At 44.1% G+C, this 26,035-nt stretch overlaps 1 protein-coding gene across 3 annotated transcripts in view; it reads right to left on the minus strand.

The window, feature by feature from the left end:
• Nucleotides 1-245: 245 nt before the first annotated feature.
• The window catches only part of LOC146185282 (zinc transporter ZIP10-like), a 75,757-nt gene continuing 49,967 nt past the window's right edge, over nucleotides 246-26,035 (minus strand). For all 3 annotated transcript variants that reach the window (XM_084606224.1, XM_084606225.1, XM_084606226.1), the window contains 14 exons: nucleotides 23,859-23,967; nucleotides 22,282-22,461; nucleotides 21,346-21,606; nucleotides 20,415-20,520; nucleotides 18,725-18,820; nucleotides 16,507-17,207; nucleotides 15,268-15,430; nucleotides 13,857-14,026; nucleotides 10,939-11,109; nucleotides 10,378-10,473; nucleotides 6,875-6,956; nucleotides 5,765-5,917; nucleotides 5,333-5,520; nucleotides 246-3,039 (listed from right to left, as the gene is read on the minus strand). In XM_084606224.1, the coding sequence (XP_084462350.1) occupies nucleotides 2,911-3,039; nucleotides 5,333-5,520; nucleotides 5,765-5,917; nucleotides 6,875-6,956; nucleotides 10,378-10,473; nucleotides 10,939-11,109; nucleotides 13,857-14,026; nucleotides 15,268-15,430; nucleotides 16,507-17,207; nucleotides 18,725-18,820; nucleotides 20,415-20,520; nucleotides 21,346-21,606; nucleotides 22,282-22,431 (2,466 nt within the window). In that variant the 5' untranslated portion in view covers nucleotides 22,432-22,461; nucleotides 23,859-23,967 and the 3' untranslated portion in view covers nucleotides 246-2,910. The remainder of the gene's footprint in view (nucleotides 3,040-5,332; nucleotides 5,521-5,764; nucleotides 5,918-6,874; nucleotides 6,957-10,377; nucleotides 10,474-10,938; nucleotides 11,110-13,856; nucleotides 14,027-15,267; nucleotides 15,431-16,506; nucleotides 17,208-18,724; nucleotides 18,821-20,414; nucleotides 20,521-21,345; nucleotides 21,607-22,281; nucleotides 22,462-23,858; nucleotides 23,968-26,035) is intronic.

Consider the following 26,035-nt stretch of genomic DNA (forward strand, 5'->3'; position numbering starts at 1 on the left):
ATGCAGCTAGCACATGACCGGGTAAATTAGGGGAAAATGGGAGAAGCTTTCGCTCGGCAGTGGGTATAGAACGGCTGATAATTATGATGATTGTGGTGGTGGTGGTGGTGGTGGTGGTGGTGGTGGTGGTGGCTGAACGGGCTCACTGCCTACGCCATTGCTCCAAAGTTCGTTTTCAGCCTAGAATCCTGCATCGAAAGGACTCGGCCCGAATACGACTTCTCAGCTGCTATAAACGACAAACGACATTTTTAAAAAAATATTTATTGATTTCTTTCTATACACTGATGTACAAATATGAATCGTTTATACAGAGGCATTTATCACAAAATAATCATAACACGGTAAAGAGTGCGGTTCTCCCGTCGAAAGAGCGCGCTTAAGTACAAGATTTTATTGTTTCGCAAACTTCGTGTATGAAGCATAGATACAACGCCGTTATGTATACATAACTAGTGTGACTGAATATAGGAAGTCTGATTGCCGAACGACGGTTGCATTCCCAAGAAATCAGTTTCCTGGTCTCCATACAGCAGAAAACGTCTATAAGTGTAATGCATGCGTATTGGGTGTTGTAATGTGTAGGGTGTTATGGTGCGTAGGCAACTAAGGCCATAATGTGCCGCATGTATACTGAAACTCTTAGGGAAACATGATGATATATGATGTATATCGCCTCAGTGCATCTTCAATTTGTAGGTCTACGCCCCTTATGCAGCCGCAGTGAAGGCCGTTTGCGGGGCTTAAGTTCACGTAGCCCCTGTGCGTGTGTTCTGGATAGCAGGAAAAAACATGGGGCAAAATGCATACCCCACTCGCCCCTGCATTTTAAATTTTCCACCGTCCTATTGCTTGCGTTCTGTGCACGCCTGTGATTTCTTGCGAAAGGGCGCTAGTTTTGAAAGCAAAGAACCATCGCATAGATGCGTCAGGCGTGGCTAACACACAACACGTAAGAAGCAAAGGCCAGAGAAGTCTCACGTGGCTTCGTTTTGCACAGTTCACTATTCAAATTGTGAGCTGCTCGCCCTATATTATTTCTTTGCCCAGAAACGAGGCTTAATTAATTTCTTACCTACCAGTCTTAGTATTGAAAAGTTGGGAAGTATGGTATGGCACTAAGCTGGCAGGAATGAAGAAAGAACGCAGTAATAGGAATTTCCTCACTGCACGTAATATGAGTCTACAAAAGGTAAAAATGTGACCATTGTCCACGTTTATGCAGCAAGAACAAAAACAGTGTGCAAATTAAAAGCAAGGTAACCAACTATAATGCATCAAAAAATTGTGATACTTTTGTCCAGCGAAAATTCTGCAATCCCATGTTACTATCAGTAACTAAGAAACCTTTTGGCTAGTGCCAAAGATTCTCCTGCGTTACAAGTTACGCAAATGCAGGATGCTCTTTACTCCAAGAGCTGACTAGTCCACATTACTTCGCTCCTTATCATAGCATTTTCACTAGCTAGCCATCGTTAATTCGAATGGCGGGTGGTCATCGCTTGATGATTCAGCAGCTTTGGCTAGATGAAGTCAGATATCGTGCTGAAGAAGCTTCAAAATACAACATTCAAAAGCAACAAACAGGAGACCATTACCAGCGTCGAAAAATAAAAAGCAGAAGCGGTTCTAAACTTTAGTGAAACCCAAAGCACTAATTGAGCTCGGCTCATAATCACAGTATATACAACATAGCCTGGAGAAAACCCCGCCAAAGGTAAGGTAGAAGTTTTGGGCTAAACAAATACTTACATACATGTTGACATTTTCCTTCTCTTGCCATAAGCTGGCAAGCAGGCTCAACTTGCCCCTCAAGCCCCTCAAGACGCTGCAGTATTTTGAAATACTGCAGCCTCTGGACCTATATCTTACCTACTAATTTATCCAGCCATATGTGTTTCGTTCTTTCATCCCAAACTTCAGAACTATCTGGGACGCATACAAGAAATGGGCCACAAACAATACTTGCGCCTAACACACTCGATCTTTTACAAACTCGTCAGCGGCCGCCGTTTTTTCAGCGTCTACACAGTCTATTACCGATATGAGGAGAACTTTACATAACAACGCCGCCTAGAATGCTCGATGAATCCTGGACTGAGTAAAGGCCATTTTTAAGATTTTAATAGACACCAGACAATTATTCGTTCAGCTGAAATTCGGTTCACCAGAGTACAACTTATTAGCATATACCCCAGCTTTCTAAACAGCGATTACTTTAGTTATTATTTTCCTTTTAAATTTTTTTCGGTCTGTCAAAATATTTTTTATCGGCACCATTTAAACTTTCGCACACAAAAGCCTAATTTCTGTCTTTATTTCGGCGTACGACTTGATAACTTCTCACCGCTTCCAGTGTTTTTGTCTTTCGTATTGATCCACATATAAGCTAAAGCATCGTGAATAAATCTTGATTTTATGTCTTAACGCCATCATCCTCGTACGTCCCCTTCCAATATACACTACGCCTTTCATGCTCACTGCAGTGATCATAAAGCAAACATCACTCTTACCCAGACTTCATGAGCCAACAAAATATGGCATTTCAATTTCAAACCTTTTTTATGCTATTATGCTGGCAACCACGAAGTCAAATCTCCCGTAATAAAGACACTCATACACCACGCAGTCAGTCAGATAGCACGAAATGGTGATGAGAAAGTTTATAAAGTGCTTTTGCAAGAAACCCTGGTAATCGAACTTGTAATGACTTGAGGAATGAAGCCTACTTAAGACACAGTAGGCGCGAAATGAAGAGGTTGGCAGAAAAAAACATAACCCAGCAAGATATTCACTTCAAAAAGGTCTTGCGCAGTGCAGTTCACATGTGGTCGCCACGCATTAGTTCAGTGAGCTTGTCTCTTGCAGGCAACATTGATTGCTGGCACAATGGATCCACGTTGTGGGTGATTATATGTTGAGCTTGTCCTCGTATATAGCAATCACACACATTATTCCAACGCCGGCCAGTACACCGATGTTCTTGACGATGAACATTTTGAAAGGACTTTTCCCTTTGTACTGCTTGAGCTCTGGCAACTGTACATCAAAAGAGGCAAACGATGTAAGGTTTCAAGCAATGTCAAAAAGGGCATCAATACAAACTAAAGGATACAGAAACTGATGAGGTTGCTTGGGAATTCTTTCGTAATTCTAAGAAAGGGGATCAGTTTAGAAAAGCGTATCTTAAAAGCAATGAATACGCAATAAATGTTTATTTTATGCCAAAGCTCCAACTTAACTTTAAAAGTTTTACGACCCCCAATAGACAGCCACATAAGCTAGATGGACTTTCTTTTCAGAGAGTACACCGAGATCAAACTGTACTGCCCATTTTTCGATCTGTGCGATCAGCGCGGTCATAATCGTGGTGGTGACACGGGTAGAACACACTCGCTAGTGGCGGTTTCAACTATTTAAGCGCACCTGGCGACTAATGTTCATAACGGAATGGCTCCCTGTGCCCTCATGCGGCTCGATAAGATACGGTGGTGGCAGAGTTGTGTAAGGCGTCGACATCAGGAGGTACATTTTTGCCGGTGGCGTTGGAATCACATACAACAACGAAATTATTTTTTTCTCCAACGCTTCAATAGGCTTTTCTCCGGCCGCTTGTTTCAAATCCAAATGAAAGGCAGTGGGAGGCTTTGCTGGCAGCTCTGACCCGGAGGCTCAGCTCTACCTGGTCACAAGAGCTCGCAAACTGGCGGAAGCCAGTGGTGCTCTTGACTGGGGTAAACCAACCGTTCATCAGCCTCGACTGAAGAGGCGAAGATAAAAGATCCCCATGCATTTAATAAAGTTTTAGTTACTCACTCTCCGGCCGCTATGAAAGCAATTAGAGCGAGCGTCTAAGTAGAGGACAATGCGTTTTGTGGAAGTTTCCCACACCCTCATCCTGACCTGACGAGCAAGTGCTCTACTGGAGAACTCGGTGCTACCTTTTTTACAATGCGGTAACAAAGCTCGTCAGCATCGCCGCTACAGCGGTCCCTGCCAGGCCCCGACATGTTCCCTGACCATGCCTGTGGGATCTCCGTATCTTCCTACTTTTCAGCGGCGGTCAGTGGCGGCTAGCACCGACTCCGTCTGAAACGCAGCCAGTGCGAGTGACTGCTTCTCTGGCCAAATCAATGTATCGCACAAAACGAAGGTTAATGAAGCGTAGTTTGGTGCTAGCACCATAGAACTACTAGAAGATAGGGGATGAAAGCCTGCGATTTGATTTGCATGTTCTTTCGCTAAAATTTATTTGCCACACTTTGGTTGTTTCGTTGGCTCGTAATGATGACGCGTTTTATGCTTTGCTCGTGTCACTCGTCGGGGTTCAATAATGGCTCACGAACTCCATTAGCAAAGAGATGTGAATTTTGAATTTTCGTGTAACCTTTAAGCCTGACCTATACTCAGCACTGCATGTTTTTAGCTACATACTGTCAGTAAAAAAAAATAAAGCCGACGACTTCAAAAAAAAATCTGCTCGAACACCAAATAATTCCTACAATTTCCTGAGAATGATTTCCAAAAAAAGAAGCTAAAACTAAAAGAATTTTGATGCCTGCGCAAAGCAGAGACCTCTAATGGTTCTCTTTAAAATATAAATCAGCGAAAATGCATGAGCTCAGACAGTACAAAAGTAAGGAAAAAACTGTGCAGGTACGCTAAATCTTTATAAGAGCAAACACCTTGTCTATTTACAAGTTCTCTGGTGAGCGAAACCAAAACGTTTATTTAGGAAACCTCCAAAACTATATAATTTTGAAATGCGCGCTTTACGGCAGAACATTTTAGGCTTCTCTTCGCCTAACCGTATCCGGGATTGTTTTCGACAGCAAATGAACGGTACTCTGAACCACGCGCGACAAATTCATCGCCTGGTTCCGCACTAAAAAGAGAATGTGAAAAAGTAGGTGATATTAGACAAAGCACCTATATTGGCTTCAATATTGCTCGGGTTTAGTGGCGTATACTAACAGACCTACTGTAATAATCAGAACTCGTAAGAACTAATAAAATGGAAGTTATAAAAATAATTGCTATATAACATTATTTCACTAAACGCAAATCTGGCAGATATCTTGCGTATCAAAACATCGACGCTTTTTCGAAGTTAACCCTTTTTCTCAATTCCTCTTCACTAAAACCCGCAGTTATAATCCTATGGCGACCCTGGTGCATTCCGAGCATTGGAATATGATCACCATTTTGTACATATAAACATCTGCGAGGTCCTTAAGCACGAGAAATGTGCGAACGTGTAGCTTTCCAAATTTCCACACAGCAAAAACAACAGCTGGCGCAGCAATTCTGAAACAATTCCACGTGTACTCACCATGTCTACAAGTGCAACATAAAGAAAGATGCCTGCAGTGACGGTCAATATCCAGTCCCTGGCAGCCACTTCTTCTCCCAACAAAAATCCAGCATAGAGCCCGCCGAAGGCCGCTAATGCAGACATAAAGTTGAGAAACAGCGCTCGACGATAGCCCAGGCCAGTGGAGATTAGAACCACGAAGTCTCCTGCGAAAAACGCAATCATGGCGTTATGCAGATCGTCGCGCGCGAGTTGGTAATTAGCAGTGCTTTAAATAAAGCTCTCTGGACAGGTGAAAATTGTGTAAGTGCACTGGCACTCTGGCTGTGAAACGACAACTGAGAAATATTTTGCAACTACCCTTGCTCTTCATGTTCTCTGCAGGCAGTATTGTCGGAAGTTGACGCATCATAATCCACGCGGGACAGGGCTGTTGAGTAGTTTTCTTACCGAACTCGTGAGGAAGCTCGTGGCAAAAGACTGCCAACGAGGTAGACAAGCCACTCTTCAGACCCGACGAAAAAGCAGCGCCGATCGCCAGGCCATCAGCAACATTGTGAATTGCGCCGCCGATGATCACCATTGTGGCCAGCGTTGACATGCCTGCGGGCAACATTTGGCATGAGTTCAATTTTGTACATTTGCCCTGTTCCTTAAAATCAGGCGCCAAATAAATAGAGTCCATCGATATTTTCTGAGTGTTTATTTCAAGTGTAATTGGAAGCTTGCAAGGCCATAAACTAAAACAAAGCGCACCAACATACTGCTACAAACAGTAGTTAAACATTACGTGAGGGACAGTGTGAAAGAAGCAGTGTCGCGTAAAAACTTTTTTGCACAATTCTTTTTTTTTTGTTAGTTATCTTAGACTGCGCTATCATATTTTGCGACCGCTTTACAAAAGCTAATACTGCTATACTACAAAAGTTATAGAGAAGAGCTGCGCGTAGTATTATATCTCTCACAGATCTTTTAAGGAAGGCGACTCTTTCTACCTTGGCGCAAGGAAATCGTTGCTAATGTCTGATATTTTTATATCAATTACTTAATAACCATTATGAACCTTACATAAATAAAATTATATATTTCTGTTCCGGATGCACCCCTTGCTAAAGCACAACCTAGCTATAACCCAATGTTCCTCGCGTGGAAGCAGCTTCAAGTAACCAATCTTCCCCCGAAAAATAGCCGACTTGAATTGACTCAAAAACAACGTTGTTTCAGCACCAACTCCGTTGTTCTATACGGAAGTTTAAAATAATCCTTTTTCTTGTATTATTTGCTATTTTGCTTCTTCAGTGTTATAATTTGTGTATTAATTTAGCTTTGGTTATTAAATGGTTTGTACATTTTTCTACAGTGTTGTTGATGTCAGCTGCGCCTTGTGTATTTATTGTGGCTTCTATTGTATAACCAGCGCTCATGCAGTGCATTTTTCTACACATGTCATTGTTTTACATCACCCTTGTGCCACCCTGCTGAAATCACCATGTGGTGATCGTATTAACTATAAGTAAAATATCCATACAATGAAAGACAAAAAATAGAAGGAATACTCACCACAGCAAAGTGTTCTTGACTTTAGAACCGGGGCTTGCGGGCTTTCGTCTACCGCTAGTGAAGGCGTGCTCGAGCACTGCGCCTGTACAACACAATAGTAAAATCTGTTACGACACACACGTAGGCTGAACCACCCTTTGTTACTTTGCAAGATTGTTAGATGGCGACAATGTCTGTACCATGCATAACTCGCATTACTGCGCTTCCTAAGACCGTTGAAGATGAATATCATGCTATATTGTCAAAGCGTCCACATTATCACTAGAGCTCTTTGTCAACCGTAAAATGTTTCTCGTCCTTTCTTTCAGAGAAAACCAGCAGCATGTCACTACACACCTGACCCACCTTCAGTAGAACATCAGGTGTCCTACCTCCAGACCCACAGCAGAACAAGCATCTTTCGACGGCCTCAGAGCGGGTGGCGGCTTCGTTCACGGGACCATATTCGGCAACCACAAAGTCAACCACTTCAGCAGAGCCGCAGCGGTGATGGAAATGGAAGGGAGCGAGGGGATGCATTTCGATGACTGGGTCGGGGATCTGGTCGGTGCTCGCAGTTCCACTGGCGTTTTGTCGCCGCGCTTCCACACGCTACGATTGCTCTCATGGCTAAAGAGCTTCGAACACGGTTCTCTTCGCGAGCTTTGCCCGATTTTTTTTTCTTTTTGTGATTTTCCAAAATACTTTTAGCGCATTACTTGAGCCAACATGTTGAGCCTGCTTGCCAGCTTATGACAAGATAAGGAAAATGTCAACATGCAAGTAAGTGGTCGAGCATTGACAGATGCCACAATATGTGTACATTTTTTGCGAGGATAACTTGTTTTTTGTCCTATTATATACTCATATGCCACATTCAGCCTTTGTCCAGTAGTTAGCGCTGGGCAATTGTGGATAAGGTTGCTCTACTAAATTTATGAATTCGGGCTCTAGAGTATGAGCAAAACTTATAGCGCGGTTCCCCATGACAATACAGGCCGTGATCGTACATTAATTCACAACCGAACTTAAAGTGCGATGATTGCAGCCATTGAAGACTCCTCAGGAAACGAATGTCATGAAAACTAGCTTCATTAGTTTGGCCTGTTCTCTTAAAATACCAGAGGCACTGTGTAATAGCTCGTAGTATGGTTAAAATAGGACTGCGCACTTTAGAACAAGAACACCTTGAAGCATACTCTAGCTACATTTACTCTCAGTTGTGGTCACTGTATCGCACTGCGTACATCCTGCGTAGGAGATCTTCGTACTAAAATTAACTTTGTAAACAACTTGGTTTTCTCCAAGCTGAATTGTCTTTTTTAGCCCCGAAGGACAGTCCAAAGTAGAATAGAAATTATTCATATAGTACTCCTTACAGCACCACTACGACGCTGCATCCATATCACACCACCAGCAAGCCAGCACATTCACTGTCAGTAGCGTATGTAGAGAGCGATTGCGATAACCATAAAGCTGCTGGTTCACTTCTTAAAAGTGTTTTACACATATATATATATATATATATATATATATATATATATATATATATATATATATATATATATATATATATATATATATATATATATATATATATATATATATATATATATATATATATATAGTCACCGATAACTAATAAGTTAGACTGAAAATCATTATATCCTGCCTGATTTTTACAGTAGGAGCTGAAACCGTCCGGTTCTTTGAGAAACGCTGAATAGCTTAGGTTCCTAAAATGTCGCGAAACTATGCGCGAATTCTCTTCTTGTCGATATTTGTTTTCGAATTGCCTGAAGAAGGGCAATTTCCTTTACTCGAGTCACTTCGAATTACAGACAAGAAACCCATCAGTAAAATTTCTCCCAGAAAAGCAGAATCTCCAACAGCATTTCCGATCAATAGAAAGCCTCTTGCAGAGGATTCTCGAGGTTCTTAAATCTTTTACATCAGGTTATAGATTAACACACTGCACGTTACTCCAGTAAAGATGTGAATTCCTGTGAGACTTCTTTTGAAGTTTTATAATTTATTGGAGTTGAAATAATATAGCTCACATTATCGAAAATGTCCTGGCTAATAACGCTGAGGTGGATTGCAAAAGAGGATCCTAAATGTTTTAAATAAGAAGTAACTGAACATTAAAAAGACGAAGATCATGGCGTCTTGCCCTATCAGGTCCTGGAGCATCAATGGACAAGAAGTGGAAGCTGTGACAGATTTTCTGTTCTTGGGCGCCAAGATTACCTCGGAAGGAGACTGCAGCCATGAAATTAGGAGACGCCTGCTTCTGGGAAAGAGAGCAATGGTTAGCCTTGACCGCCTAGTAAAGAGCAGAGACATTAGTCTGCCAACCAAGATCCGTATAACCCGTGCTATGGTCTTTCGAGTTGTGATGTATGGATGCGAGAGTTGGACTGTGAAAAAGGCTGACCGCCGAAGAATTGACGCGTTTGAATTGTGGTGCTGGCGAAGACTCTTAAGAGTTCCTTGGACTGCCAGAAGATCAAATCAGTCGATATTGTCGACCATAAACCCTGACTGCTCATTGGAGGGTCAAATTCTAAAGTTAAAGCTCAGCTACTTTGGTCATCTGATGAGAAGAGAGGAGTCGCTGGAGAAAGATTTGATGTTGGGAAAGGTTGAGGGTCGCCGGAGAAGGGGTAGGCAGCGAACGCGATGGTTAGATGGCATTCTCGAGGCATTGCAGATGAAGCTATGTGATGTTAAGAAGATAGTGAAAGACCGGAAAGCGTGGCGTGACATGGTCCATAGGGTCACGAAGAGTCGGACACGACTGAACGCCTGAACTGAACTGAACTGAATGATGCAGTTCAAGTTAAGCAATGCGAATGTTAAAAATCACGCCCACTCTATGCCACATAATAGGCAAAGAACATAACACCGCCGCTTTTCCGACAGCAGAAAAAAATGTCCGTTGTATAAAATTGAAACAAACTGGGATACAAAGTTACTTCATTTCGGATTTCCTTTTTCTTTTCGATTTTATTCGTGAACATAGCATGCTGTCATGTACAATCGCCACACCGCAGTAGCTCTGTCAACACAAGGAGGTGGGATCAAATCCTTGCAACGGAAGCTGCTTTTCAATGTACATGAAAAGCAAGGCGCCCGTCTACTGTGAGACGTGAGTGCACATTGTAGACCCCCAAATGATCGGAATTTCTGTAGCCCTCCATCCAACGTCTCTCATACACTGAGTCATTTTGAGAAGTTAAAGTCCATAAACGGACCAAACCGCTGTCCACACTAGTGCAATACAAAGTTCGCATCGCTATCGCATCAGTATCTGCAGTGATAGTTGCCTAACCTGTTCAAGGGCACTGCTATCTGTAGACAGGCCGTGTTGAGTAACAAAACAACTTAAGGACCTGGAAAACAATGTGAAATACTAAATAAACGTTTCAAGAGTACTCAATCAGTAAATACCCTAGTTCATTATAATTACTGTGAATTTTCTTGTGCTCGCGCTCCTATAACACGGATCGACTATTACTTACCAGTTCAATGCTGGACTCAGTCTTCGATGACACTTTGGTCATGTGAAGGTCCTCGGGGATGTTTTTTGGAAGATGACTGTGTCCGTGACCGTCGCTCTGAAATAAATTAAAGGCGTTATGCAAGAGCGAGGGTGAGGTGCCGAAGTTCAGAAATGCTGCAAGTGAGGTTACCATCACATCTTTAAACTACCTGTCTGTAGACGTAACATCATTGACAACTGAAGTACTGAGGGGCACAAGAGCTTGAGTGATGTAATGATGGCATCCTATGTAAACTCACTTCTCGGTCGCACTTGAAGTAATATATCAGTTTAGCCCAACAAACCTTCGATTTGACTACAATGAGCATTTATTGCACAGGGATGTGAATGCGGGCCTTTGAAAGTGCAAGTTGTGATTAAATGGACCTGCAAACGCATCAAAACTCATCGAAGTGATTCCGGATTGGCACTGCTGTTAACTGACCACGGCGTATTGCCTGATGGTTGGCCTGTTCCTGTGCACTATTGACGCGTTGATGTGCATAGAGCAAGGGTATCGACATCATTAGACCTTACATACCTCTTCACCGCCAAATATGGCACTCAGGGCCTCGAAGATGAAGAGGCCGTAAACAGCTCCAATGAGACCGAGCTGCTTCCACATGTACTCGGGAACTAAGGTGTCGTGGTCGTGAGAGTGCGAATGGGCCCCCTCTCCGTGACCTTCGTCATGGCTGTGCAGACCAAGCACCTGGAATAAAGGAATAAGGGCGCTTTGTTTCTTGCGAACAAGTTCCGCGAATATGGTCAAAAGAAGTGTGTGGCGCGTGCGTGTGCGCGCACGCGTGTGTGTGTGTGTGTGTGTGTGTGTGTGTGTGTGTGTGTGTGTGTGTGTGTGTGTGTGTGTGTGTGTGTGTGTGTGTGTGTGTGTGTGTGTGTGTGTGTGTGTGTGTGTGTGTGTGTGTGTGTGTGTGCGCGTGTGCGTGTGCGTGTGCGTGTGCGTGTGCGTGTGTGCGTGTGCGTGTGCGTGTGCGTGTGCGTGTGTGTGTGTGTGTGTGTGTGTGTGTGTGTGTGTGTGTGTGTGTGTGTGTGTGTGTGTGTGTGTGTGTGTGTGTGTGTGTGTGTGTGTGTGTGTGTGTGTGTGTGTGTGTGTGTGTGAATAAGTGGGTTGGTGGGAGGGGGGCGCACGAGCGACAGTGGTAGAGCCGAAAACTGTACTCAAGATCTTCAAGGACATAAAACTTTGCCCAGGTATCACTATTACCCTTTTCTACCCGGCTGAAATATATTTCTCAACAAAAAAAAAATGTGATTCTGTGGTAGAGTCGCTCGTCTCCCAGGAACAAGGACCGTATCTAAACAATGTTTTCCCACATGCAGCCGATGTATTCATACATCGTCATACATTAGCCATAGTTTCATGTGGTCGGGAAAATAATGGCAACCCCTTTGCTATTACCGTTGCTCACAATAACTCAACGGCCAGCGAGCCGATTGCGTGTCGCTTTGTCCATATCGATTCTCGTACTTCGAAAAGGCGGATCACGCAACAACTAGCCCGATCCACCACCCCTTTATATTATAAGCAAACTATGCTTCCCTGAAATTGCCATTTCCGACCACCCATGCGCGTGCATTCCGTAAAAATAGTGATGAAACAACAGATGAAGCATTTATTCCAATCAGTTAGTGCGTTGGAACGACACAACAAGGTTGTGTCGTTCCGCTCATTACTTGAGCATTGCAGGTGGTTCCAGTATATTCTCAATGCAAAATATTTCTGAACACATAATTAGCATCATGTTCTATTTCGAACATCAAATGGTGGTGGTGCCCGCGGGTACAGGCTAACGGATATTTGGTCTCCTGACGAGTCCTAATCCCCGCATTGCATGTCGAAACCGCAACAAACATCAGTACAACAAAATGTGCTTGACAAAGATCTTTATGGTTGTCGCTACGGTTGCCCGAGTAGATGCTTAGCTTGTCAAGAGCTGTGTTTTTTCTTCTTTCAAGAACATTTTAGTCTGCTTCCAAAACACCAGAATTTGAAATACGCGCGCTGTACGTGGCGCATGGAATCACCGAGATGGCGCAGCGAGGTGTCTGGACAGGTCGCGGCAACTGGCGGCAATTTTGCTAAGCAGTTTTCTTTCTGCAGCGTGTTTAGTGTACTGCTCACGAGGGCACGTCACTTTCCTCATAATTTATGTGAGAAAAAAAATTGTGATTTCGGGTTTGAGCCGCAAAATACTTTTTCCTTGAGGATGACACTGCAGGCAAAAGCTTTACGCCTTCTCTTCCCCAAAAACAAAAGCGGAGTTGTGAACTGATGTATCGGGGATATGAGCTAGGTATTGAAACGAACAGAAACTGACCAAAAAATTGATAATAGTGAGTTCCTGCTGACATTCGTATATCTCAATATCTAGTACGTCTTTAAAATGATGTGCTAAATGTAGATCTGGGAAAATTGCTTCCTCCCTAAAGAATAATAAAATATTTATAGCAATTCTGATCTGAAACCTGCCATATTGTTGTGCGACTGAAACATTTCTGCACATTTAGTTGTATTTATTCAGGGCACATCGCGTTTGCAAGATAATTCTTTGAAGTGACATAGCGAAGGGTTTATTGTATCAAGTACGATGTTCAGTTTTTGCACTTTTCCTGTCTTCCAATGCATATCACAAAAGTGGCAAATTATTGGGCTTGTGAAAAATACAGCGCTCCCGCAGACATTTTCCTGTTTCAGGAAAGCTATCTTAGAATTTATTTCCGTAGTAAATATAAAATTTCGCATTATTTGTACTTAAAAGAACAAAATTACGGCCGATTTGTATAGTTAATCAAATGCGAAGTAGCACTGCTTAGACGCGGATTTGAGCACAAGCTGCTTCATGACGCGGCGAGCAGTTCGGAGCCGAAGTCCAGGAGCCCCGCGCGTGCACGTCTGCTGTCCGTGAAGGCTGAGGAGTGATTGATGCGAGGGGAGAGATGTCGTAGTTGAGGACGCGCGAGCGACACACGACACACCGCTGCTCACTCCGGAGATACACGCTTGTGCAACGCTGCCCAGCGACGGCCGCCACGTCCGCAACTGCACACGCCCTTCTCTCACTGTCTCTCTCACTGGGTGCATCTATGCGGCCGCTCCACCCCCCTCAGTGTTAAGTCGCGTGATGAGAGCGTTGCCATTTCCTTTTCCTCCTTTTCAAGTTCAAATAGAGATGGATGGACAGAGAGAAAGAGAGAGTGAGCGGTTTCGGACAGACATCGGCGAAATCCGTGACTGCGACTAGTAGTGCTGCGCACTAAAACGCCGGAATCAACGAGTTGATAGGAGGAATTAGACGGGGAAATAATGACGACGGCAAGTGCTCTGCATGCTCAGACTTCATTTTCTTTGCCGCTTTCAACGGTACAGAGCGAAGCACAAAGCTTTGCTTCAGAACTGCCGCTCGTTTAGGTTTGAGGCAAGTACGAAGCCCCGCTCACCTGGGGTATGAGGTGCAGGAAGGCGTCACCAGTCATGGTGCCGAATGAGAGCCCGATGAAGCCCATCATGATGTAGTAGTAGGCGTGTCGTGCCAAGCACGGCAGCAGCAGCACGCCCATCAGCGAGCACAAGCTGATAATGAACACGGATAGCGTCCCGTAGCCGTACACTGCGGCCAAAGTACGCACAGATTATAAAGCATGCTGCACACAGCAACCAGAACCCTGTGAAGCAATACCGCAAGCTGCATAATTTTCCTGCACAGCTCTCATTGATGCACCAGTTCGGTCACTGTGCTGTTCAAAAAATAATTTGCACTGTTCACCCGCGCCGGTGATAGCTCGCAAACGGAATAGTGTTTTAGCGATCAACTAAGACATCGTAGACAGCAGCTCCTAATTGTAAAACAGACATGCAGTAAGCCGAAATCAGTTGAAATTGAATCGTAAGATAATGCGGTCTATGTTTCACACAAAATTACTGTATAAATCATATGACCTTAACAAATCTTTAGCCAGGATAAGAACCTAAAATTGACCATGTAATCGGTAGGCATAGCTGATCTTTCTAAAACGCTGAGACAATAAACACTCAAAGCATATTACATTCAAAACCGTGAGACTAACAGCCCAGATGCTTCAACAATGGCATGACAAAGCCAAATATAATATGATAGTTGTAACAAAACTGCGAGGACATTTCCGGTTTTTATTCACCCTTTATTTTGGTTTCCGAAGTATAAAAGGAATACGTGATCTGAAACAAATTTTCAAGACTCTCATCCGTTGCCATTTTAGTTTTTTCGTTCGCTTCCTCAGTCTTTGGTTAGGCGGAATTCGGCAAGCATTCCGCTGAGGACCATTTCTTTTATTTAGTTTGTTCTCGTTTTATGAGAGACGAGGTTCAGTCCTAAGAAACCCAGAGCCTGACTCCAGCGTTCCGGAACTTGTCGCGGATATACTAGACAAAGCCAGCAACTGCTGAAAGCGCTGCTTTCTGCCTACTCAATTTTCGCGCCATAACTGCTCTAAATTAACGAGGGGAACAATAACGACGAATTGAAAACACCTTTACGTGCTGCGTCCATGAAAAGAGTAATCATGCTGCATGGTTTTCTGCATGTAGTCATGAAGAGAGGATTTTATTGCGCCCTTTTAGCTCCAGGTCTCTGCGAAACAACGAGAAATCATATCCTGATTTTTTCAGGACATCCTGTCTTTAGGGAAAGCGTAATAACTGAAATGTACGAGTGACAGAATCTAACTTAGCAGCCCTAGCCCTTTTTGTAAAGACGCTCAATATGCGCTATACGCAATATTGGGACTTTTTAACACGTCACATGATTATTTGACACTACGCCCAAATTTTCGAAGCATATCATTGAGCCCTCGTGCGAAACATTTGACTCACGCTCAGCAGTGGACGGCCTCTGCGTTTCCCTGGCACTGTGGAGGCAGACGTCACTGACAGCTTGTTGGATGAGCGCTGGACACAAATGGAAGAACTCGTGTCTACTGATGGTGCCGTTTCCCGAAAAACCGAACTGCCGGATCAGCTCGCGGGGTGTCCAGCACTGCGGCCAAAGAGAAAATGCTCTTAAGAAAACCACACGGTTCAGGTTCGCCTCTAAGAAAGTCGCTCCCAAGATTTCAGCCTCCAAACTGTGAATCAGTGCATAGAAATCAGGCGCCCGCATGGCAACTTAGTCTTGTTCTGTGCTGGCTGTACTGGAACCTATTCATGGCGATGTAAACTAGGCACTAAAATGACTGATCTGACGTCGCTATAAACGAGGCCGTCTAAACGTAGCAAGCTGTCACTGTGGATAGATAGTCATCTCTCTGAATGGACAGCAAAGTGTGTGGGTTTTTTATCTGTACGACAAGCGAGCTGCGAAACCAGGTAGTATATTCCTACTGGGTAGCATGGTACTTTTTTGTTTAAACTGCCTATGGATGTTGCACATAATTATTTATACCTTTAGAGTGACCCAACAGACGCCGCTTCATTCGTACTCAAGGTGTTCTCTCGTTTTGCATAATGGTCCAGTGCTAGCATCAGAATAATTGGAAACTCTCTGGAAGTACCATGCAAAGGCTACAAATCGAAATACATATTTGAAAATTAGCCAAGAAAGTTGGGGGAAAGTTGAAACATTATAACATAACAGCGTTAACAGCTAGTTAATGGCCCCCGGCTGTGTCTCCCCTTGTGGATTCTCGCTTGCGTACAGTGGTTTAGTTACTCGCTTAAAAATTAATCCTTTTATTTGTGCTTAGATTGCTCCCATATACTTATTAACATACACTGTATACAATCGCATTATCTGAAAGACCATGCACCCTACTTATATATAAAGCGTCCCTTTAGAATATACCTGTGCGGCCTAGGGTAGCATGTATTACGGAGGATGGAAGGGTCCCGGAGAGCTCGATTTCCACCCCAAATCCCAAAGCTTTCCCAAAGCTATGCAAATCGGCAGCTCCTGGCAACTTGGTCACCTGTCCGCTACCCCTTTCCAGAGGCATACTCGATTTTCACTCGCAAAGCCGACTCCGGCAATACCATCACCGAATTATATGAAGAACGGGGCGAAAACGCTATCGTGTTGAAAAAGGGCGCACGCAAAGGCGCCGCAGGTATGCTTACCTTTGAGGCAGAACTGTTGTGATTATGGATGTCGTGGTCAGGTACAATTGGTACGCTCCGTTTTATTCTGATCAGTTCGCGGGCGGGAGGATGCGGAGCCCTTCGTCCTTGCGGCGACCTATTCGCGCCCCGCCTATGGCGGGCGTTGGAATCTTTGTGTTCATCGTCATGGTCACTGTGCGCTTCGACATGGTAGTGGACAGGTTGGTCGCCGCGGTCTCTTTCACTGAAAGCCGCCTGTTCAATTTCTGCGCTTCTGTGCGAATGAGTATCAATCGGGCTGCTGGACACTGGAGGCGTAGACGTCTGATCTGTTGTGCTGCTGCTGTTCTTGTCCTGGTGGTCATCATGGGCCGGATGTGGACGCGGGCTATGTTTATCGTGGTGATGGTCGCTACTGGGATCGTAGTCGTGATCATGTTCATGTTCGTTCCCGTGGTGATGTTCGTGATGGCTCTCGTCGTCGTGGTCGTGAACATGGTCGTGGTTTTCTCCATGCTCGTGGTCATGCTCGTGGCCAGAGTGATGATCGTGGACGTGGTCATTGTCGTGGTTGTGATCATGATCGTGCTCATCTTCATGGTCATGGTCATGATCGTGACCATCATGATCATGCTCATCACCATGCACATGCTTGTGCTTGTGGCCGTATGCAATCTCATCAGACGCCAGGCGCAACTTCTTCAGCAGCCTCTCCAAACCTGAATGTTCAGCAGAAAGAAAAAGTTTCTTGATCAATTGTCCTTTCAAGTGTATAGGCCCATACTGCCTTATCTGAAAATAAAATCGAATATAAAACATTTAAAGTTAAGTATGAGTTATGACCACCGTGTTAATGAACACCAGTTTCAAAGAACTTGTGACCGCGGTTTAGTTTGCTGGTTTCCGGCCTTCGCTACATATAACGAGCCAACGGCTGTTTTTTTTCTGTTTTTTCTCTGTAAAGGAAAAGCATCCTGGTGCAAAGAGGTTTGATCTGAAAGCCTATTTATCTAATTCATTGTATGCTTAGACTACTTGGATATGGCGTTTTTCCTCTCTTTAGCTGAATATTTATTACAAACTGTGATGAGAAAGAAGTCCACGAGCAACATTCCAGTCAGTGGCATCGTGATCGCTGCCCGTGTTGGACCTGACTGTGTTCGCTGTCGCTGTGTTCGCCGCTGATCTGCCCAGCACCACCACCAAATGTAAGATTGGGGTTTATTGAGGTACTCGGACAGGGCAGATCAGCGGCGAACACAGCGACAGCGAACACAGTCAGGTCCAACACGCGCAGCGACAACGATGCCACTGACTGGAATGTTCCTTGCGCACTTCTTTCTCTTCACACAAAGAAATACTGTTTTATGTACATTACCTATTTGCAAAATCATTAATAGGCAGTACGACGTGTAGCCGGGCATGGACGCTTTGTCTTCTTGCACGCGCTGTTAAAATTAATAATGGACGCTTTGTCTCATAGCCCTGCATATTTAAGAAGTTGTAGCAGAGCTGTTGAAGTGCAAATTTTGGAGTGCTTGTTTCCTTGTTACGACAAACATAATATAAATAATGGTTAATTCTGTCACTGTTCTTTTCGAGTGCAATGACAATTATTGGAGTATCGATTAGTTTAACAAGTTTTTGTCACTAAAAGCCGTTTTCCATTAAAACCACTTCTATAAACCCATATTGCCTAGACACTGAATTGTTTTAAAACAAATATTAGACGAGGCATCGCGACATCACTGTCCCGAATGTGTGCAGGAATTAACTTAAAATCTGCCAGAAAAAGAAGTCCGTTATCTGTGCGATTAGTTGCCAAAAAAGCTTTGCCAAAAAAGCTCGACTTTCGCAATGGAGGGGTATAGAGTGCAAAGTAGAGCTACGTAAGAGCTATCGCAAATCCCATGTGGTTAGAAACAGTTGGCAATGATAATTCATCTAGTAATTTTAATGTACATGAACAGCTTCGAAAGCGTATACGTACTGAAGATCAGAAGTTATTTCTCTATTCATGTAATAGAACGCATTATCAACGCGTGAAGCAATTGTTAAGAACATTTGCAGTGTTATGTTTAAACGCATTTCTAAAACCAAATTTTTTGTAGTCTTGATAACATCAACAGTTTTCTTAACGACGGTATCAAGTATGATTACACTGCTTTAGTTTCTTAAAGGTTGGATATGAACCACCCGATTATTGAAGGAATACGGAGAGACAAGGGAAGATCACCTTGCTGTGTCATCACTTCTGTTGAATTGTCACCGAAGCGCTTGAACAAGTCTTCAAGGAAATCCGTTACGGCATCTCCTACCTCGATGCAATGACCTGAACGACAAAGGCAAGAAAATACGCTGCCGTTAAACATACCTGGGTCACTACATTTCGCCGTCCCTGCTTTGACACTCTACAAAAAAAAAATCATGCGGCTTAACACCACGACACCTTACATTCTTCATCACAAAGTGGAATTTAAAGTTCAAATCTTGTCACTGAAAATATAAATAAGCTTGAAAATTTAAATCCACTGGTCTCAGTTTTTTATAGAATATTTTTTCTGGAGTGCGAAAGAGTAGCCGTGACAGTTTATTGTGCTGCTCGTATAGGTTACCCAAACATAGAAAGGGAATGCTTGCTGCTGGCGCCTGTAACAAGTTCCAAGCTTCCCACTAATTTTCGACTGCACGCTGAGATTTAAGAATAAGAAGGTCAACATCTACACATGGGTTGGCCAAAGGCTGAATACGAAAGCACAGGAGGGGCGATGTACCCAACATGCAGCAGTCGCGCCTACTCTCTAACGTGTTGGATAACCCAGCCCTTACTCTCTCCATTCCAAATTCTTGAAAGGTTTCACAGGCGCGGCTCTATAGCGCACAATGCCTGTCAGAAGTTGATCTTAGAAAATGATCGATTTCCAAGGGAATCTTGAAATTCTGCTGCGTTCTGACAGACTTGCATTCGGCGGCAGCATATATTTTGTCTCACATTTTTTTGTAGAATAACAATGTATATACTTAATCGCTCGCTTTTTCTCACACCGCTGTCTAGTTTTGTTTTGTTTTTTGCCAAAAGCTTTGTTCTGGCTTGGAAATCTAGCACGTGGAAACAAGGCCACATGCTAACGGAACACACGAGAAAGGTGGAGGCCTTGGTGCAAAATTCGCGAAATAGTGAGAATCACTATTCTTACCAAGCTGTAAACTTGAAACTGAGACGACTTGTGCGCGCCTCTAATTCCAGTAAGCAATATAAAAATTCAAGCCAGGGGCAACCATAGGTACATTTGTAAATCAGTTTGCCCTTTCTTATGTGATGATGTAATGTGTTGTTTCAATCCACAACATTCAGATGAGAGGCAGGACGTAAGGCAGAGCACTGGGCTATTTTGGACGGCCTGGGAGTCTGAAGCGCGTAACGAAGTCTTGAACGCGTTTACTTTGTTCGACTCCGCTGAAATGAAGATGCCACTGTAAAAGTTAGACGCAGGACTTCGAGAACGTAGCCGAAAATCACTGAAATCAAGGCTCCACGGCGGCTTTATTTGCTTTTCAGCGCCAATTTCATGTATCTCCCATTTCCTCTTTGTGCAATAAGCACAATTTGTACTAAAAAGAGCATAACACTCTCTGGCATCTTCCGTGCTCACAGAGAGGCTTATGGAAGAGAGCTTCATCATACCCTGAGCCCAGCTATGCTCTTTGAAATCATTACTCTGAGCTCTAGTTTAGAATGGAGCAATCCACGCTAGACTGTTATTCCATTGAATAGCTGGCTACAGTCCATAAAAATGCTTGTTGTGTATTTCTATATAGCGGCGTGGCTAGAACTTTCTAAATAATGAAGAAACACCGAAAATGCTAGCAATAACATATTAGTTTTATAAGTAATTCAACAGTGCACTGAACGAAACTACGCTTACCCTGAGAAAGGTGAGTAATGACTGTCACCGCCACCTTTTCGACGTACGTCTCTTCGTTCTTCTCGTATGGCACTAAACTGTTGAGGACATCTTCTGCCGTGAAGCACTGTGGAGGTACACAAAAAGCACAAATATAACATCATCTCACTGCAGTAAAGCTCAAGCGAAAATAGCTTTTTTTTATTTTTTGCAACAGAAAGATTTCTTTCGGCATAGTTACAGTAGGTTTATGGGGAAACAGTTTATTACTTCCAAACTACAAATTTTAGGGTGAAATTCTTCGACACAGAGCCCAAATGTGCATCAACTTTGTTACTGCAATCCTCTTCGGCATGGTACACTTGGGAGGTGATAAGTAATATATATATATACTTTCCATATAAACCACTACAGGCTCGACAACGCTTCACGCTCAGCTTTTTTTTTTTTTTTGTGCAGGCTGCTCGTCTGCCTCGGTTTATTCTTTTCTAAAGGAGCACTGCAAAACCAAACTACAACATTAACGCGAATTATAGATCAGGATTACACATTTAACACAAGCAAGGGCCACTAAGTTTTTCTCGGAAAAGCTGTCTGGCGGAGACCTCAAAAAGTGTTTCCTGCTTTTCACCCCCCCCCCCCCTTCCCCCTCCTCCAAACTTTACCTGTGTAGAATTTCCTTGGTAAATCTTGCCTAACCGAAATTGGTTCTATAGAACAATATTGATGTTGAAAAACACAGATTACACGGTTGTCCCCTCAGTCCGTCAGCACCACAGATTTTCGCTCTTAGCCCAGCTAAATCAATCTCTCTCTTCACTTACCGGGTGAACCACACAGTGCTAGTGAACAGCCTATACTCCATGATCCACCTCAGCAAACGTGCAAAGACCCCAAGTGCAGCTGAAAGAGGAGTACACAGTGGTTAAACTTCGCCGTGTGAGTACCGCACCTTGTGTCTGCTTGTTGGCACGTAGACGGCCTTGACGCGTCGCAGGATGTCCTCCAGTCGCGTCAGCCGGCCCGGTGCGGTCAGCTGCAGGGAGGCGCGGCATTGCTCGTACGAGCCGCAGCGCCCCATGTTGCATGGACGTCGCAGATCTGACAGCCGCTCCAATAGAAGGACGCTGAGCCTCTCGCGTTGCCAGTCCGCCGTCGTTCCATTGGGCACGTTGTCGTCGACAATGGGAGCCAAACTGCCAGGCGACAAGCACTGCGTCCACCCCATCAATATTAACATCTCGCCTTACTGCCGACTTGGCACAAAGCTGTATATTCGCGTCTTTTAACACAAAAGCAGTCATAAGTTATTCAGCGCGAAGCTCAGAACTATTCCGCTCAAGCATGCCCATGCTATGGCATGCACGGAGGGAACATGCGCAACCGTCGCAGACAGCGACTTTCAGCTAATATATCTACAGCTAGGGACACTTCATGTCCATTTAATCTACCATCATGCGTTTTTACACCAAATGATGTAGACGTACCCTTAAAGAAGTTAAGTCCAAGACTGCGTCGCGTGTTGAGCAAAAAGTGGTAGGCGCCAAGCTGCAGCGCGACAACTCCTGTTCAGTACCCTTTTTGGTATCATGCTACGGTTTGGACATCACGCTAGTCAGTGCTGCAATCAAGCACTAATCATCATTGCATTGCTTCAAATACGTTCGCAGTTTTTGTTGTCAACTACACGTACTGATTCATAATTGGGATGTTTATTCAAAAATTAATCACTGTATGTCTTATCGCCTTTGAACTTCATTTGCAAAGTAGGTTTTAGGAGCGCGCGATCCCTTTCGGCCTTGACTGGGTCGCAATCACCCGTCATCAGTGGCATCACCCATGACACTACAAAGGCACGATGTAAGGGACTTAAGTCTGCAAAGCTCACCTGGACGCATTCAAAGGCGGAGAGTCCCGCACAGTGAACCTTCTTCTGCAACCCTCGCGCGAGCCGCTCAGCGCCTCCCAGCGGCTGTTCAGCCGCCGCTACCGCCAGCAGCAGCGGCAACGCCAAGCACACAGATCCTCGTCGGCACATTGTGGGCTCCAACAAATGCTACCTTGACACCTGCGGACATAACGAAATGATATTTGTTCTTTCAATTCAAGCTTCATTTGTAGTTACATAAATGCCATCAACTGTCATTCACGTGGTCCTTTGGAATCTCCCTTATGTCTGACGGCTGCTGGCGGCGCAAAGCCAGCGCTATCCTTAGCCAAGATGGCTTCCTACTAAGAGATGCAGTGTGAGGTTCCTCCTGAATAATACTACACAAGGTTTGAGCATTCAAATATTAATGACTCCCTAATTAAATGGAACAGGCATAATTTTTCACCCTTTCCGATTTCATTTCGTGCTCGCCTACGATACCTAAAGCACCTAGTTAATTTATATAAATAATTATCATAACTTTCGCATTTAATTCACCAGCCTCATCGGAAAATTGGAATGCCTCTCCTAGTGGTGTCTGCAATGAAATTCGCAGATTTTTTTTTGGCGGGAGATAAACTAAAGCAGAACGGAAGAGTTCCTACTGGATTTCGTGCGCTCGCTGAAGTCACCTGACCTGATTGGCTGGTTGAAATGGCGTTACCAGACAAAAAGTAACCTTGATTGCGTCCGTGCCACCACGTCTAGACACCTTCACGGAAACACAGCCAACAGATAGATACAATGAATGAATGTCTGATCCTGTGTAGGTAGACGTGTAGCAGTAGCAAAAACAAGCATAATGTAAAAAAATCAACAATTTGCAATGCTACCACACTACCAACAGATATGCAATCAGGTGTGCCAGCGTTCTTTTTTCTAAGCTTGCTGTTTCTGTTCATGTTGTAGAACCTCTTCCCAAACTGCATTATATTTTCTGCTGTTTCGAACACGGAATAATAATGTTGAGGGCATCAGCGTCGCTAAAGGGTACAGACCCATATTTCCGAACAATGCCCTCGTAGGTAGTTCTAAAGATCATTGAACTGGTGCAGACAACACTGCATGAACGCTTTTGATTCGTGGTCCTAGTTTTTTTGTCTGCGCCAGGCAACCACACTGGACTTCCTTTCACAGTTAGTGCAAAGTAATTAACTTATACCTATTGGGTATAGACAATCCCAGCAGGAATACACATTAAGAATCCTAAACCCATCTTCAAGTGCGCATATACCGGCACGGTCAAACGAGTCCACTAAAGGCCCTCGATGCGCTGCAGACCGTGCATCACGCAACACTGTAATCCTCGATCACATGCCCATTGGGGTTCACCGGGAGAGCTTTATTAGCAGGATTCGGCAGCTATGAGTCGTGTTACTGCCAGTCCACTAGGTGTTCTGTTCACCCTTGACGTAGACCCGTCCTTAGAGAGCTGAAGCGTCAAACCTTCGAAGCAGATTACTAAAACAAAATTAGCCACTCAACTACGACTTCACTAACCTTTGTTAGTAAGCGCAATTGTACTGTGTTCTTACCTCGACCGGTGTCAGATGAGATGCCAGCATTTCCGGACGCAACCGGGCCGGCTGTGGGGGAATGCTAGTGCACGCCTCCGGATGAGGGCACATGTAAGGGTTGCAAAACCTGCGCAAACAATGTTATTTATGAATCATAAGAAAAACTTCAGGCAATGAACTTTATTTACTGAGAGTAGCACAACTATATCTTCCATGCTTGCAGCGAACGCAAGATAGCGCATTCGTAGCTAGGCAGGATTGTTAACTTGATAGCTCGTCGACACGGATGCAAGAACCGCCATTTACAGCATCCAAATCGCAACACCTTCTAACAATTTCGCCGCACTTTACATTGTTACTGGCGCAGCTAATGACCACGGATGAGTAATATATATATATATATATATAATTCACCGCAGCGGAAAGTACAGAGAGTAAGGTAATTAATTTCACTCTGCTATACGTCGGCATGTCTGCAACGATACGTTACGATGGAGGAGTTGGCTACATTGAAGAGACAATCAGTTCATACTCAACAGGTTGTTCAAAAAACATTTTGTATGCTTGTTTCCTCACACAGTTACGTCGAGCGAAGTGCGGCGCATCTGACTTTTCAGGCTCACGCGCAACATCTGCGCATTCTGTTTTGACACGAACGTCGTAAGAAAGAAAAAGCACAGGCGAGCCTCTTCCTCATACACTAAAACACTCCAGCGATTTGACACTGTCAATGATAAAATCGCTCGTGAAACTGGAGTACAACTGTTGTTTTGCTAAACATGCTGTAAGAAGCTGAGCGCGCGGCAGCTTTCGCACCGATTCCTTTCTTTTAACTATTATTGGTCTTGAATGATTGAGTTCGGTCCCCCCTGATCTATGTAATGAGAAGGGATTGTTCTTTTTAACATTATTTATTAACTTATTGTCCTATCCATAATTCTTGCGAAAGCTTTCTTCCTTTTCACCTCCTTTGTAACATAAGAAAGTTAACGAACGGGACAAATGATGATGACAAATATGAATTAAATATTGAATTAGAATATGAACTAGCAGATATTGCCCATCTTTAATATCTGCTGTGACTTCATTTGCACACACCGAGGCCACATAAACCTATCTTTCAGGTTTAAATGCTGCAACCTTCGCAAATCACCGATCGGCTGTCGAGCGTCAACCGAAACTGCCTCCACCAACTGTGCAAATAGTGAAATAGTGCAGAAAGGAGCCAAATACCCTGACGATATAGGCAGGTCGCGCTTTCATGTCGAGGCCGGAAAGCCCGGCCTCGACCTGGAGGCTGCGAGGCCGCTTATTCGCAGGCCCAGCCGATCTTTTGAATGCGGTCACGCATGCGGAAATAGATCAGCGGCTCTCATTGCTCAGCGTCCCGTCAGCCACAAGGGCATCGGGACTCAATGGGGTATACCTGTGAATACCGCGGTGACGACTCAAACAATGTCCATATTCCTTTTATTTATACCATAAAGGCTGAAAATTCCAACTCATACACTCCGCTGCAGATAGGTGTTTGGTGTATACACGGTTTAACGATGGAAAGCGATTCAGGGACGCCGCAGTGGAGGCCTCCGGAAATTTTGGCCTCCTGGGAATCGTTAACGTGCACCGGAACAGAACATTTCACAAGGGCCTTGTTTTTCGCCGTTATAAAAAAAAAAAAATCTCAACAGAGGAATTGATCCCGCGTCCTTGGAATTTGCAGTCGATCTCCGTAACCCCTGAATTACCGTGGTGGGGCCTGCAGATAAGTATATCAGTCAACATGACCTTGTTTCGTAGCTAACACGAACTGAAAACGGAACAAGGCGAGTGCTGTAGGAAAAACAATTAGCTGAGGTTTAGTTTGTGATTAAACCTGGAGTTACCCGAGAACAATATGCATGGTTCTTAGGTTCGGCTTGAAGTAAAGACATGGCTTTTGCACATTGTAGTTTACCCTATGGTTTCAACTTTATTATGTCATAGGGGAATCACTTCACGTATGAGCCCCCCTTGCCTCTCGTCTTTGACCATTCTCACTCGGGTGTAGAAGACTTCTAGTGGTATGACATCGTCTCTACGTCGAACGCCGGGACACACCACGGTCACAACGTTCGAACGAACCTAGCAACTTGCTGTTGTTGTTCGCCTCTACCAACTACCGAGTGATCTGTCTTCTTCTTCTTTTCCTTCTTATC

This window comes from Amblyomma maculatum, chromosome 6, assembly GCF_055883805.1.
Source record: "Amblyomma maculatum isolate TAMU_Amacu chromosome 6, ASM5588380v1, whole genome shotgun sequence".
Lineage (NCBI taxonomy): Eukaryota > Metazoa > Arthropoda > Arachnida > Ixodida > Ixodidae > Amblyomma > Amblyomma maculatum.